This window comes from Podarcis tiliguerta, assembly GCF_965153285.1.
Source record: "Podarcis tiliguerta genome assembly, chromosome: 8".
NCBI classification, from domain to species: Eukaryota; Metazoa; Chordata; class Lepidosauria; order Squamata; family Lacertidae; genus Podarcis; species Podarcis tiliguerta.
The window spans coordinates 77,744,988-77,760,200 of record NC_139541.1 but is presented as its reverse complement, the minus strand read 5'-3'; the positions used below and the strand labels follow the sequence as shown (position 1 = coordinate 77,760,200).

The window sequence follows — 15,213 nt, the reverse complement described above, 5'->3', positions numbered from 1 at the left end:
GACACAGAAGACGAAGCTCTCTCGCTAAATTTCATGCACAAAGCTGCACAGCACAACACGCCAGCCACGTCCTGGCATACTGAGACTCTTGTGCATAGGGAGGGTTAGATACGTAAGGAAGCCTGCCAAGATATCGTAGCTCGTGGGGGCAAGGGTGAGTCAACAAGCAGGAGACAGCGGATTCAAGAAACACAGGGGTGCGGGGATTTTGAGGTGTGGGCAAGGGCAGAGCAGGGGGCAGAATCACCCTGTGGGTGCCAACTGGGCTTCTAAAATAAAAATCTTCCCCAAAGCCACCCCCCACCAGCACTCTCCCCAGGGTGAGCAAGCCGCAACTCAGCAGGGGCAGGAGAGGGTTAACCCCGTCCTTGCTGCAGTCGCCTCCTCAGGGGCATGGCTTGCAGAAGGCTTTTCTCATGCTAATGATGAGTTCTGGCTCTTGGGCAGACAAGGGAGGGAAGGAGAGGGAGAAAGAAATGGGTGGGGGATGGGAGCAAAGAGGGGAAATATTATTTTCAGACCTATCTGGGGGCGGGGAGGGGGGGGCGTTGTGAGTGAGCTTGCAGCACTGCGGGGGAAGAGAGACAGCAAAGAGAATTCTGCAAGGGGAAACACATCAGTCATAGTTTTGAGTATTTATAGGAGGGTGCATGTATGTGATTAAAAGATGCTCTCTGCAACATGAGAGGAGGACGTCGAATGATGCACATGGTTCAAAGTTTTAACTTAATTACAAGCAAAGCAGCATCCCTGCCCAGCTTAAGAGGCACACAAGTCTAGTAAAGAGGTGCCATTAGTTTCATCATGCAAGTCTTTCCCTCCATTGTTGCGAAGGAACAAGATGGGTTAGAACAAACTAATCAGGAACTGGTCTGCTTGGGCCTCGCTATCTATGGCCACTCTCACGCCGTACTCTCCCTCCAAAGAACCCTGAGAACTATAGTTTGTCAAAGGTGCTGAGAGGTGTCAGGAGGCCCCAGTTCCCCTCCCAGAGCTACAATTCCCAGACTTAAGAGGGACCCAATAGTTAAATACTCTGGGAACTGTAGCTCCGAGAGGGGGGTCTCCTATCAACTCTCAGACCCTTTAACGAACTACAGCTCCCAGAATCCTCCGGGGGAAGCCACAAGTAGTATCACAGTGCTTTAAAAGAATGTGTGGATGTGGCCGCTGTACGGCATCATTGAAGAACTTGGGGAAGGGCTAGCACAGTGGAAGAGCATCCATCTGTCTTACATGCAAAAAGTCCCAGGTTCAACGCTCCAGTACCTTGACCACCTCATGAGTAGTGATGTATGGAAGTAAGAGCTGGACCATAAAGAAGGCCGATCGCCAAAGAATTGATGCTTTTGAATTATGGTGCTAGAGGAGACTCTTGAGAGTCCCATGAACTGCAAGAAGATCAAACCTCTCCATTCTTAAGGAAATCAGCCCTGAGTGCTCACTGGAAGGACAGATCCTGAAGCTGAGGCGCCAATACTTTGGCCACTTCAGGAGAAGAGAAGCCTCCCTGGAAAAGACCCTGATGCTGGGAAAGATGGGGGGCACAAGGAGAAGGAGACGACAGAGGACGAGATGGTTGGACAGTGTTATCGGAGCTACCAGCATGAGATTGACCAAACTGTGGGAGGCAGTGGAAGACAGTAGTGCCTGGGGTGCTCTGGTCCAGGGGGTCACGAAGGGCCGGACACGACTAAACGACTAAACAACAACAATGGTCCATTTTCACCATGTATGCAAAGTGATACCTTTGGCTTAAAATGCCTCTGTTCGAAGGATGGCATCTCCACTGATTACTGCAACACAGGAACGACATTTGGTGTGCAACGTGCAGGACACTATTTCTACATTTCAAGTCCAAATGCCAGGTCACCTCACCCACACACATATGCCAGTTTGCAAGAGCAGGAAGAGGAAAAATGCGGGAACAAAGTGGAAAACACTGCACACAAAGCCTCACCAAGTAGCACTGTGCTTTGCAAGTTTGTGTGTGTGTGAATGTGTGTGTGTGTACGCGCACGCACGTACACCCACCCACACCCCATTTGGGAAATCTACTTCTTCGTCACAGGTGACTTTTGCACACATACTTTTACTGCTGACCTCTCCCCGCCAAATAACAGGAACTACTAGAAGCTATTTAGTCTGAAATATGTCGCAATACTCTGTGACACACTACTGCACTTCCTTAACACTAACAGCAAACACAAAATATGGAGGACAGACTGGACTGTAGCCAAAATAGGAGAGTGATCGGGAGAGCTCTGAGATTTGAAGTACCGCCCCCCGCCCCCACCCTGCAAAAAAAAAAAAAAACCTTTCGAAAAAGAAAAACACAGAGGCAATAACACAGTCCACTGAAGATGGAGTATGCTCTGGCAGCTATGGCATGTTGACCATGAGTTGGGAAAATAAAACAGAAAAGGGCTGCGAGAAGCAAAATGCCCTACTTCAGTTCCTTACGGCTCAGTACCCTAGAGGAAGGCATGACTTGAGGGCACAGAAGCAACCTGGTTTGGGACAGGGCGGCATGAGCACATGGCACCGATTTTGGCTGTGACAGCTGTCCATTAGTTTCCGGGCCCAATTCAAAGAGCTGGTTTGGCTCTCTAAAGCCTTAAATGACTCAGGACCACAATACCTCCAGGACTGCCTCTCCGCATATGAACCAACCCAGGCCCTGCGATGATCATCTGAGGCCCTTCCTCGTCTGCCTCCTCCACAAGAGGCCCAGAGGGTGGCAACACAAGAACGGGGCCTTTTCTGCAGTGGCTCCCTGTTTGCGGAATGCACTCCCCAGAGAGGCTCGCCTGGTGCCTTCGTTATATATCCTTCTTCTTCAACCGGGCCTTTGGCTGACTAATATCTTATACACACACACACACACACCTTTTAAATGTGTTTGTTGTTGTTGTTAATCGTGCACTTTGTGATTTTATGTTCCATTTTTATGTTGTGAGCTGCCCCGAGATCTGCGGCTGAAGGGCTGTTAATGCAAATATAATAAATAAATAATAACCTGTTGCAAGTCCCACCTGTCTCCTTTTGCTCTCAAATCCTTTCAGGTTGAAAGAATGGCCTTTTATCCAACAGAGGTTCATAGTCAAGTAGTAATTGAGACACTCCCCACCCCAGTTTCAAAAATCTGCACCCCCTCCGGCAGCAAACTCAAGATACTGAGCGCAGACAGGACTGCAGTCAAAATGGAAGGCTGCGAATTCATGGGACATAAGGACCTTATTGTGCAGAATGAAGAGATAAGGTTCCTTCCTAGGGGGCCAGGCTTCTGTACACATTAGCAGAAGGTGCGTGTCTTTTGATGCCTGGTGGCGCCTACTCCAAGCTACCAATATATGCATGACACCCTAAGGGTGCTGGTGAAAACAGTTTTGAGCAGAGCCAGAAAAAGAAGGCCCAATTTCTATACCAGCAGCCTTAGACAGATGAAACAGTGTGCTGCTGCTTTGCAGGACTTGAGAGGTTTAAAACCCAAACTAGAACGGCTTGTGCCCTGTCTGCTCGCCCTGCATATTTTAAAAATTAAACCAAAACTGCATAAAGGGGTCTGCGGCACACTTGCAAGGACACAGACCCTGTAAAAAGTTGCCACGAACCGTTTTACTGCTGGGCCGGGGCAGTAGGGTGGGGAAGTGAGGAACAGGAAACATGCTTATCGTTTTATACACCCGTGAGATGACGGGCATTTGGAATTACCCCTGTATGTGAGCTAAGCACATTTGTGACGTTTTTATGTACACACACAACAGTTTTCGCACACACAAAGCCAGCTGGTAATGCTCAAGGAATAAGCATTTCCACTTGTTTGGTCTTACAGTTTTATAAGCTTGCCTCATTGCGGAGGAGTCTCCTGGGATTAGAAGGGCTCTTGAAGATGCTATAGAAACACCTCTACAAAAGCACTATTTTTGTACAAAAATTACTACTACATCTTTGATTCCCCTTCGTGGAAGAAGCCCACCAGTTTAAGCCTGCCCTTCCCCCTCAGTTTACGTTTTTGTACTTGTCAATAGGATTGCTATCATTTTACTGTTACAGCTTCCGTTAACTCAGGCCCTCTGAGCATGCGCAGAGTGCGTTCCCCTCTCCAGTAAAAAATCAAGCTCTTTGGGGGAGAGGAACTGAGGGGAAAGTACCGAGCGCAGAGTGCCCCTTTTGGAAAGCTTTGAAATAGGCCTGAGTCCTCCCTCAGAAAGGCGCCCTCCGTCAGAAGACGCTGAAGCAAATTCACTTCAGAGCAGCTGAAGTGAGCAGGAGATAAAAAGCATGTGCATTTGAGGCCTTCTCTGCACTGTACATTTAGAGCACTGTTGTTGTTTAGTCGTTTCCGACTCTTCGTGACCCCATGGACCAGAGCATGCCAGGCACTCCTGTCTTCCACTGCCTCCTGCAGTTTGGTCAAGCTCATGTTTGTAGCTTCGAGAACACTGTCCATCCATCTCGTCCTCTGTCGCCCCCTTCTCCTTGTGCCCTCCATCTTTCCCAACATCAGGGGCTTTTCCAGGGAGTCTTCTCTTCTCGTGAGGTGGCCAAAGTATTGGAGCCTCAGCTTCACGATCTGTCCTTCCAGTGAGCACTCAGGGCTGATTTCCTTCAGAATGGAGAGGTTTGATCTTCTTGCAGTCCATGGGACTCTCAAGAGTCTCCTCCAGCACCATAGTTCAAAAGCATCAATTCTTCGGTGATCAGCCTTCTTTATGGTCCAGCTCTCACTTCCAGCACTATGGTCCAGCACTATTACACTGCTTTTACAGTCATGGCTTCCCTCAAAGAAACCTGGGAACTGTAGTTTGCTAAGGGTGCTCAGAGTTGTTAGGAGACCGCTATTCCTCACCCTGAGCTACAATTCCCAGAGTGTCTGAATGCCTCGCTCCAGGGACCTTGGGGAAATTGTAGTCCTGAGAGGGGAATAAGGTGTCCCACAATGACTCTCGGCACCCATAACGGCAGCCCAGGATTCTCTGGGGGAAACCATGGCTATTAAAGCAGTATCATACTGCTTTCAATGTATAGTGCAGATGCCCCCAGTCCAGAGTCAAAAAAAAGCATACAAGTGTAGGAGAAAAGTCTCCAGAGCGATGGTCACTGTTTGATGCAGCACTACTTGGCACTAAAACATAAAACAGAGTGATGACTATCAGACGCGTCACTTTCTAAGGCGTAGGCAAAGGTAAATGTTTCCTCAAGGGGCCGGGCAGGTGAAATGAAGGCTGTTATTTACGGGCAGCCGCATCAGGATTTTTTGTCAAGTTTTGCCAACTTAAAAACAACCAGAGGGCTTTCCTCCTGCGGAAATAGGGTATTGTTTCTGGGGGGGGGGGTGCCCACCAAGGGCCTTCCTCCCGGAAGGTTCCAGAAGAACCTGAGGAGACTCCTTCGCCTTTGGAAAGGGAAGGCAAATAACACCTCATGATTACCTCACCAATTACCTCATGATTACCACCCCAAGTTCAGCATCAAGAGAAGGCGTGTACAGACACAACCGGATGTCCCACAACAGACACAATTGCTAAATAACAAGCTCCAGAAAACCTCCAAAAAATAACACGTACACCCCCCCCCAAAAAAAAACCCAGTAGCCAAGTTTGCGTTCATATGATACATGCTGGTTTGTGGGTAGATTCCACATAGTCCCAAAAGTACCTCATCCACAGATGATAGCGGGAAGTGGCATGTCTCGAGCAGAAAATGCTCGCCACCTCACAAAACAACGTATTTGGGCACTTGGGAGAAATGAAAAAAGGGAAGTCTACATCACAGCCTGCAAATTTATTACTTTCCTCAGAGGTAGGAGAGCTGGTGCGGTTAAGTGAAGTCAGCTTAGAAGAACAGGGAAACGCAGATTCAAATCCCTACTTAAAACTGATTGAAGCCGGGTTTTAAAATTTCAAATCAGATTTCTGGAAAACAGAACGTCGGTTATGTTTCCATTAATATCTCTCTATCTGCCCCTGCGAGCGCTCCAATTGGAAAACAGCCTTTACCAAAGGCATCATGGACTTTGAGGAAGCAGAAACTCAGGGAGAAACGACCCCAAAAGGAAGACACCTTTGGCAAACCCCTCATCGTGATCAACTTCTGCCCAGAAACCTGTCCCCACAGCGGAAGAACGTGTGGACGCAGAATTGGCCTCCACAGTCACTTATAGACACACCGTTAATGCCACGTTCATGGAAGACAATCTTACGAGGGATCGCCAAAGAAATAGAACAGGGGCCAACAAACTTTTTCAGCAGGGGGCCGGTCCACTGTCCTTCAGACCTTGTGGGGGGCCGGACTATTTTTTGGAAAAAATAATAATGAACGAATTTGTATGCCCCACAAATAACCCAGTGATGCATTTTAAATAAAAGGGCACATTCTACTCATGTAAAAACACCTAACCATGAAATAGAAGATCTGTCCCTGGTATAAAATAACCCTGGCTGTTAACTCATGGAACATCCATATCAACACAAGGTGCATCTTATTTATACTTTCCTGCAAGTAAGTCCCATTGAACTCAATGGGGCTTACAAGAAGAACTACATAATCTACACGTTGGAACCATGACTCAACATACCGAGAGGAAAGCCTGCTTTTCTGTGGGAAGCAAATTGGTGGGGAAAGCATGAAGTACTCTGAAATGATATATTGTGTTTATTTTTGTCCAAATTATGATTTCAGATTGCCAGCCAGAAATGAATGGACATTTAATTTCCCTGGCCCAAAGATAAGCAGAACGATTTTCAAGGAAATGATGTCGCTTAGTATCCTTATACGCACACAGAAAACTCAAAGCAGATACTGTTAATTCACAACTGCACTTCTAAGCAATTGCATATACATGCACAGCACAAAAGACATGTGAGCTGCATGACTCCAGGATTTGGAATATGCCTCTGCATAAATATAGAAATTTCTTATGTGCTTCATAAGCACCTAGGTTTTATTTGTTATAGCAACCAATTAATATGCATGCTTGCCCAGGGTATGCCTGAATTAGAAGATGAGAAAGCTAGTTTAAATGAATGGTTTTGAACTGGGCCTTTTTCTGGGCAATTTAAGTTACCTGTTTTAAAAACCAACCCTCAAGGATGTACCGTATTTTTTGCTCTATAAGACTCACTTTTTCCATCCTAAAAAGTAAGGGGAAATGTGTGTGCGTCTTATGGAGCGAATGCAGGCTGCGCAGCTATCCCAGAAGCCAGAACAGCAAGAGGGATTGCTGCTTTCACTGCTCAGCGATCCCTCTTGCTGTTCTGTCTTCTGAGATTCAGAATTTTTTTTTTCTTGTTTTCCTCCTCCAAAAACTAGGTGTGTCTTGTGGTCTGGTGCGTCTTATAGAGCGAAAAATACGGTATTTCTACCTAACAAAATGGTACAACGGAAATGTGGGCAAAGGAAAAGTTTTCCGCAGAGAAACACATTCAATACCCAATACACAATGGTTAGGGCATTAATCCTCAAAAAAACCAACAACCAGAGGCTTGAAACACTGGCATGGCCAACAGCAGAACAACAGTTCATCCCCCCAAATCCTACAATAATGCACCTACTGAAAGGGTTAACATTACCCAGCGATCACTCCGGCTTTTTAACTGTTTTATATCAGGATTGTGAACCATTTCACGCTGCCTCTATGCAAACAACACTTTTCTATGGATCGTTGTCACTTTTGCATGATGGTTGCGTTATTTTATCTAGTATTTTGTTCTGATCCACCCAAGGAATGTGGAAAGATGGATTGCTGTATAAATCCCCGAGAAACAATGGCAATAGGTCAGCCATACTGGTAATAGGTCAGACAACAGAGTAACAAAGGGAAACTGAGGTCGCCCAGGAACTTAGAAAATTTGAACATAAGAAGAGGCTACTGGATCCATCTAGTCCAGCACTCTGTTCTCACACCCAGAATAGGAAACCAGCAAGCAAGACTGGAGCACATGAGCCCTCTCCCCTCTTGTAAAGGTAAATGGACCCCTGACCATTAGGTCCAGTCGTGACAGACTCTGGGGTTGCGGCGCTCATCTCGCTTTATTGGCCGAGAGAGCCGGCGTACAGCTTCCGGGTCATGTGGCCAGCATGACTAAGCCGCTTCTGGCGAACCAGAGCAGCGCACGAAAACACCATTTACCTTCCCGCCAGAGCGGTACCTATTTATCTACTTGCACTCTGATGTGCTTTCAAACTGCTAGGATGGCAGGAGCAGGGACCAAGCAACGGGAGCTCACCCCGTCGTGGGGATTCGAACCGCCGACCTTCTGATCGGCAAGTCCTAGGCTCTGTGGTTTAACCCACAGCGCCACCCGCGTCCCCTCCAGCAACTGGTCTTCAGAAGCAATCTTGAAGGCAGAGTATAGCCATTATGGCTAGTAGCCATTGATGGTCTTCTGCTCATGAACTCATGTCCAGTCCTCTTTTGACACCATTGAAATATTTGTTTAGCTCGGCTTTTTGGGCCCATGAGGAAGTCTGGATTTTTGAGCAAGTGCTGTAGGTCCTTTGTCTCCTCTCTGGATGCTGTTCCCCAAGAGGGACAGAAAGAGCATGTTCACATGCACCTTCTCTGCTTTTCCAAGGGATAAAGAGAAAAAGCTAGATTCAGCACAACTAATCCAACCAGTCTTGAAAAAGCACACAGAGCTGAAAGAGGAAGCAGGGAAGAAATTCCCTCTTCCAGCTTCCTGCACCAGAATGCTATGCATTTTCCAAGCCTTCCTTTTTCTTCAAGGTAGAAAAGGGTAACCCAGCTTGGCATCTCATCACAAGGCGGCAGGGGGGGCGGTTCAGAGGCTTTGTGGGTGCCAGGAGAAGGTCTCAAGGGTACCATTGCACCCACAGGAACCATGATGCCAATAGCCACCTCCTGCCTGCCCTAAACGTCTGAGAGCAGCTCCTAACAAACAAATGCAGAAGTGCCCCATCGTCTGTTTCTCACGTTTTTTCAGACTGCGGTTGTTCCATCGAACTTCCTCCTCATTGAGAAGATGTGTCACGGCAGACAAAATTCCCTTAGCCGTGATTTGTGCCCATCTTCCTCATCCAGCCACAGAAAAGCAACAGATTGTGTCCTGGGGTAATAAAAGAGGGCTTGTATTCTGCCCTTGCAAACCAATTGTGCACCTGAGGAATCCTCTGCGATGCTCAAGGAATCGGCAGCTGACAAGGTTCCCCAAATGAAACGGGGTTTAAAAACCCAATGGAACATCAGAAGGTGCCTTATGCCAGCTCAGGCTGTCCACTGTCTCCTCAAGATTGGCAGAAGCTCCTCAGAGAAGGGCCTTCCTCCATCACTGGCCATTGAACCCAATGCCTGCTGCATCCAAGGCACCACCTGAGGCACCGTCTTCTCCATCAAAGGACTCCGGTCACAGCAGCTAGGAACAGGGGGACCGAGGCAGTAAAGCTTCTGAATGCCAGCTGCCGGAAGCCATAAAAGAGAACAGTGCTCTTGAGCTCAGGTCCTGCTTAAGGGTTTGCCACCAGCATCTGCTGGGCCACTGGGATCACAGGATGCTGGACAAGATGGCCCTGTGGCCTGATCCATCGGGGCTCATCTTACTCCTTATGACCTCTTTCGGAAGCGACACGTCTCTAATCACCAAGCGCCAAGGACAAACAACAAGCAATGGAACCCACCATCTTGTCCTGTCGCTGGCAAGCCCCTTGGCCGAATCCCTGCTAGATGTGGAGGTCTGAGTTAGGAAGATGGTACCTTTCCGTGTGATCTATCATCTAGACATTGCAGTTCTTAATGGTCTTTGCAAACGGGAGTCCACAAAGCTGCTTCCAAGAAGCAGCCTATGAAGGTGAGAAGGGAACGTCCCCCTAGCAACTACCTGCACAGATGCTCAGCTCAGCTACACCAAGCTGCGCAAGGCAGCCTTTCATCACAACCAGAGAACAGCAGGGAGCGCACAGCAAATCCTTCCAGGCATCACTGCTGGATACAAAATAATAAGCAACAGAGCTATGGTGTGTGTGTGTGTGTGTGTGTGTCTGTGTATTTGACAAATAGCACACTAGCCACAAGCAGATCCTACCAGAAACACATTACAGTCCAGGGTTGGGTGGAGATCTGGGCAACTGATCATTTCAGGGGTGAGATCTACAGGTTGCAGTGGTGATCATGCAACCAGTTACATTATGCGTTCAAGTCCCCAAGGAGCTCATTCAGATCTGCCCATCGGAAACTCAGGAAAGGTTCCCGGCTATTCCCACCCCAAGCATGAAAAGAAAACAAGTTAAATCAACCAAGATCACAACGAATACTAAGCGCCATGGATTCCTTGGGAGACTAAACATTCCGGGGCGCTGCAGCTGTGGAATAGCTGGAGGAGAGCTTGGGAGAGAGACTGGGGGCGCAGAACGAAGGCTGGTCCTCGCTTTCCCCACCGCCCCTGAAATTCTCCGGATTCCTGCGGGGAGGGGGCGAGGGAGGATCCCAGAGGAAGGGGGAGTGGTGGGGCTGGCGGATCCTCAAGGCAGAGAGCCCTCCACCTTGCGGCCCCGCCCCGCCGGCTCCGGCCAGGTGAGGAAGTGTTCCGGGGCGTCTCCTCCCGCTCCGCCTTTCCCAGGGCGCCCAGCCAGAGAAACAGGTTCCCTGGGCCTCGCCATCTTGGGAGGGAGGGGGCGGAGAAAGAAACTTTATCCGGCAACTGGGCTGCTGCGGAGGAAAGCGGTTTGGGAGAGCCGTGGGGCGGAGGCGGGAGGGAGAAATCGAAATCGGAGCGAGGAGGGTCGTCAGCAGCCAGAATCGGGAGAAAGCAAAGGGTGCGACGGCGGCGCCGGGAAGGAACCGGCGAAAGGGGAGTTCGCTCCGCGCTGGAGGAGGCGCAGAGCTGCGCTTCTGGGGAGGAGGAATCCCCAAGGAGCACCAGATCCTGGCACTCCGGATCCAGGGGAGCCGAAGCAGAGTCCAGCCAGGAGGAGAGCGGGGGAAGCGGGAGCGCATTGGGCGGCTGGAGACGGCGCCGGGCTTACCGGAGAGCAGGCAGAAGAGGAGGCTCGCGAAGGCGCACGAACTCCGAGGCGCGCCCATGGGGCGGTGGAAGGTCCGGGCAGCAGATCAAGCGCCGGCTGGGACTCCGCTCTGGCTCCTCGAGGCGTCCGTCCGGCGCTGGATCGGCTTCAGCCTTAGAATCAGTCCCGTCTCTTTCGGGGGAAGAAGCGGCTCCTCGCGCTCCGTGGCGACAACTGCTGCGTCTCCGCAGCTTGCGCGTTGCTACTGCTGCAATCGCCCGGTGCGCCTTTGGCGCCGCCCCTCGAGGGGAGGAGGGAAGGGGTGGCCACGCCCAGTCGGGGCTTCGCCCTGGCTTACCGAACCCCCGCCTTCGCCAGTCCCACCTTAACCCCGGTGCAAGCGCACCTGTCTGGCTGGCACTACCGAGGTTTCCCTCGTTTAGAGCTCACCTTATATGGGGAACCTCATAGGAATGAATGGGTCGCGCCCTTTAAGGAAAGGTGTGTGCAGGATCTTGACCTCTCTGTGCCTTAGAAGTATTTATTGTTGGGTTTTTTTGTATCTTTATTATAGATCTCATTGTGATTGATGTGGAAATTGTTCAGTTTGGTTAAGTATCTGTTTAATTTCTCATGTATGGCTACTTTTGTTAAGTTGTAGTTCTGAATTTTTTTCATATTGTAAGCTGCCTTGAGCATGGTTTCAACCGTGGAAAGGCGGCATACAAATAAAATTATGTATGCATGTGTGGAATCACATCCGGGAAAGAGGAGCGAAGATCATCCCGTCGATTTCATGTTTTGGGGAGATTCGGGCACACAGCTTGCTTCCTCTTCTGGAGGGTTTAGGACAGGGGTCAGCAAACTTTTTCAGAAGGTTACCGGTCCACTGTCCCTCAGACCTTGTGGGGGGCCAGACTATATTTTTGGGAGGGGGTGTGTGAACGAATTCCTATGCCCCACAAATAACCCAGAGATGCATTTTAAATAAAAGGACACATTCTACTCATTTAGAAACACGACGATTCCTGTGGGCCAGATTTATAAGGTGATTGGGCCGGATCTGGCCCCCGGGCCTTAGTTTGCCTACCCATGGTTTAGGTCTTGCTGGTCACCATTACAGTGGTACCTCGGGTTAAGTACTTAATTCGTTCCAGAGGTCCATTCTTAACCTGAAACTGTTCTTAACCTGAAGCACCACTTTAGCTAATGGGGTTTCCTACTGCCGCCGCGCCGCCGGAGCACAATTACTGTTCTCATCCTGAAGCAAAGTTCTTAACCCGAGGTAATATTTCTGGAGTCTGTAACTTGAAGCATATGTAACCTGAAGCATATGTAACCCGAGGTACCACTGTATTTTCTTAGGACGGCTTGGTCCCCTACTCACGCATTTGGGTAGGATTTGCTTGATGCGGAGAGCACCCTTGCATTCACATGAACGTGCACCCCACAGGAACTGATCCTGTGCAGGCTTAGGCAGTCCCGTTGGGGCTCAGCCCCTGGTCCAAATTTATTTCTTCATCGAACAAGATTTCTATGCCACTTGACTGTAGTAAAACCTCAGCGAGCGGTTTTCAAAAAGAATAAAAATTAACTGTACAACTTTAAAGGATGGTCGCAGCCATGCCTGCTCTGAACTCTTCTGTGGCTCTGTTAACTTTTATCTATACTTTATTGAGATCAGCAGCTCTGTGAAAGCAAATTTAGTCAATTGATTGTGTGAGTTTTTAGTCAAGGGGTAACTCAGTCTGTACACAGGATGAGAGTCTAATTTCAGGGTGGTGGGTTCCAGCCCCACCTTGAACAAAAGATTCCTGTACTGCAGGGGGTTGAACCTTGTGGTCCCTTCGAACTCTACACTTCTGTTATTCCAAGTTGTTGGGGAAATAATATTTTTGAAGCAAGAAGCACCTGGGTTATTTTGGGGTTGGAAGTTGTCCGCCTGCGTTTGTAGCTAATGGTAGCCTTTTAGTATGCCTCCTGTGTGTGACAAAACGCAACACCTAAGACCAGGTGCAGTTTTCTAAACACTTGTATTAAAATACAATTACGCTTCCTGCCCTGTTATTTGTGGGGCAAGTTTTTGGTCCACTGGATTTTTTTTTTATAAACCGTGCAGTTCTTTTACATCTCTTTTTACTGAATTCACAGAAGCTTTCTGAGAGGAAAGTGGCTACATGATTGCAGCCTCCAGTGATTAATCTGATCAATTAATGAAACATTGCCACCTTAATATCATTCTCTTGAATGCAAAGGGAATGTGATGGGCCTCAGTGGCGTAGCGTGGGTTGTCAGCACCCGGGGCAAGGCAAGTAATTTGCGCCCCCTAACCCGTGGATTTGTGCCCCCTAACCCTAACCCCCAGATGTTGCGCCCAGTGCGGCTGGCCCCCCCTGCACCCCCCACGCTACGCCACTGATGGGCCTTGCTTACTAATAAAAGTAGGTGCGGTTGTAGGCTAAATCCCTGTCCTGCCCCACAGTGTTTTGTTTTTTTAACTCTCCATCTTTTTAACTCTCCATAACCATTGTCTGTCCTGACTCTCCGTGATACCTTAGAGAGGGCAACCCTCTGATGTTTACTTGCAAGTAAAGCCTGGTGCTGATACCTTACCCCCATTCCTGCCCCTTAGAAATCAAGCACTGCTTTTCTCTGAATTACCGTATTTTTTGCTCTATAAGACTCACTTTCCCCCTCCTAAAAAGCAAGGGGAAATGTGTGTGCGTCTTATGGAGCGAATGCAGGCTGCGCAGCTATCCCAGAAGCCAGAAGAGCAAGAGGGATTGCTGCTTTCACTGCGCAGCGATCCCTCTTGCTGTTCTGGCTTCTGAGATTCAGAATATTTTTTTTCTTGTTTTCCTCCTCCAAAAACTAGGCGCGTCTTGTGGTCTGGTGCGTCTTACAGAGCAAAAAATACGGTACTTCTTCTATGGCACAAGTGAGCAATCATTTCGAGGAATCACTTCTCACTGGATGTACTTCCTTATCTGTGAGATGTTGCAGAGCAAATGTCTTTCTTTTGGAACAGCAGATTCTCTGGGCTGCGCTCACTGTGCAATCTCATTTAGCTCCTTGGGATTGGGCTGGTGGTGGAGGAGGAGACAGGGGAGCTATGGGGGGGGGAACCTGTGACTCAGTGTTGCCCTGCAAATCTTCACAGCTCCCCCTCCACCAATGATCTCACCCCTTGTTGATTTCCTGAATGAGGTTGACCATGGGTGAGGTTTCTCTGAAGTGTTAGCACAGGGGATTTCTAGAGGTATCTCAAGACAGCTAGGAACATCCCAGCGCGTTCCTTTAAAAAGTCCCCAGTTCTTACAGCATCTGTCTTCCTGTTCTCCTGGACAGCCTAAAAACGGCATCTATTCTCACGGTGTGAGATCAGTGGGGTGCTCACCAACTTAACACTGAAGGGGTTTTTCCACAGGCAACCGGTACGCATTCAACAGCATTAAGTCTACAGAGAAATCTGTGTGCCGCTTATGTGGTGTGCTTCCTGTGTGTATATTTTAAAGAAAACCCTGCAAGTAGAAAGCTCTCCCAGCAGGAATGTGGCCTTTCTCCCTGATGAGCTAGCTTTATACTTGCATGGAGGGGTTTTGTTGTCTTACATGGGGAGCATCTGCCAACCTGGAGTCTGGAGTGATAACGTCTGTTCTGTCGGCTCAGGAGAACTACCGTATTTTTTGCTCTATAAGAGTCACTTTTTCCCTCCTAAAAAGTAAGGGGAAATGTGTGTGCGTCTTATGGAGTGAATGCAGGCTGCACAGCTATCCCAGAAGCCAGAACAGCAAGAGGGATTGCTGCTTTCATTGTGCAGCGATCCCTCTTGCTGTTCTGGCTTCTGCAATTCATAATATTTTTTTTTCTTGTTTTCCTCTTCCAAAAACTAGGTGCGTCTTGTGGTCTGGTGCGTCTTATAGAGCGAAAAATATGGTATTTCCTATTGAATGTGCAGAAGCTCAGTCGCCTCTCTACCCAAACCTTGCTTGGTCTCCGTCTGACCGCTGCTATAAACAGACACACCTCCTCTTGACATTTTTTTGTGAGCATCGCTCACCCCCTGGTGGTTGCTGTCGTGCAATCACACAAATAACTTGGGGGGGGTTCATCTCCATATTGCTGCATCTTGCAGTACTACATCTAAAAATGAGCTCCAGATTATATTTTTGTCTGTCAAGCCACGCTGTGAAAATAAATTAATTATCAGCTGCTGTGAAAGAGGTTTTTCTTTTCATCCACCACAAACGT

General features: G+C 48.7%; 1 protein-coding gene across 3 annotated transcripts in view; it reads right to left on the bottom strand.

The window, feature by feature from the left end:
• NECTIN2 (nectin cell adhesion molecule 2) overlaps window positions 1–11,754 on the bottom strand; it is a 101,469-nt gene extending 89,715 nt beyond the window's left edge. Inside the window, exon 1 of one of the 3 annotated variants that reach the window (XM_083455525.1) lies at window positions 10,984–11,754. In XM_083455525.1, the coding sequence (XP_083311651.1) occupies window positions 10,984–11,041 (58 nt within the window). In that variant the 5' untranslated portion in view covers window positions 11,042–11,754. The remainder of the gene's footprint in view (window positions 1–10,983) is intronic. The other 2 variants (XM_083455527.1, XM_083455526.1) reach the window with 2 other exon arrangements.
• Window positions 11,755–15,213: the final 3,459 nt, after the last annotated feature.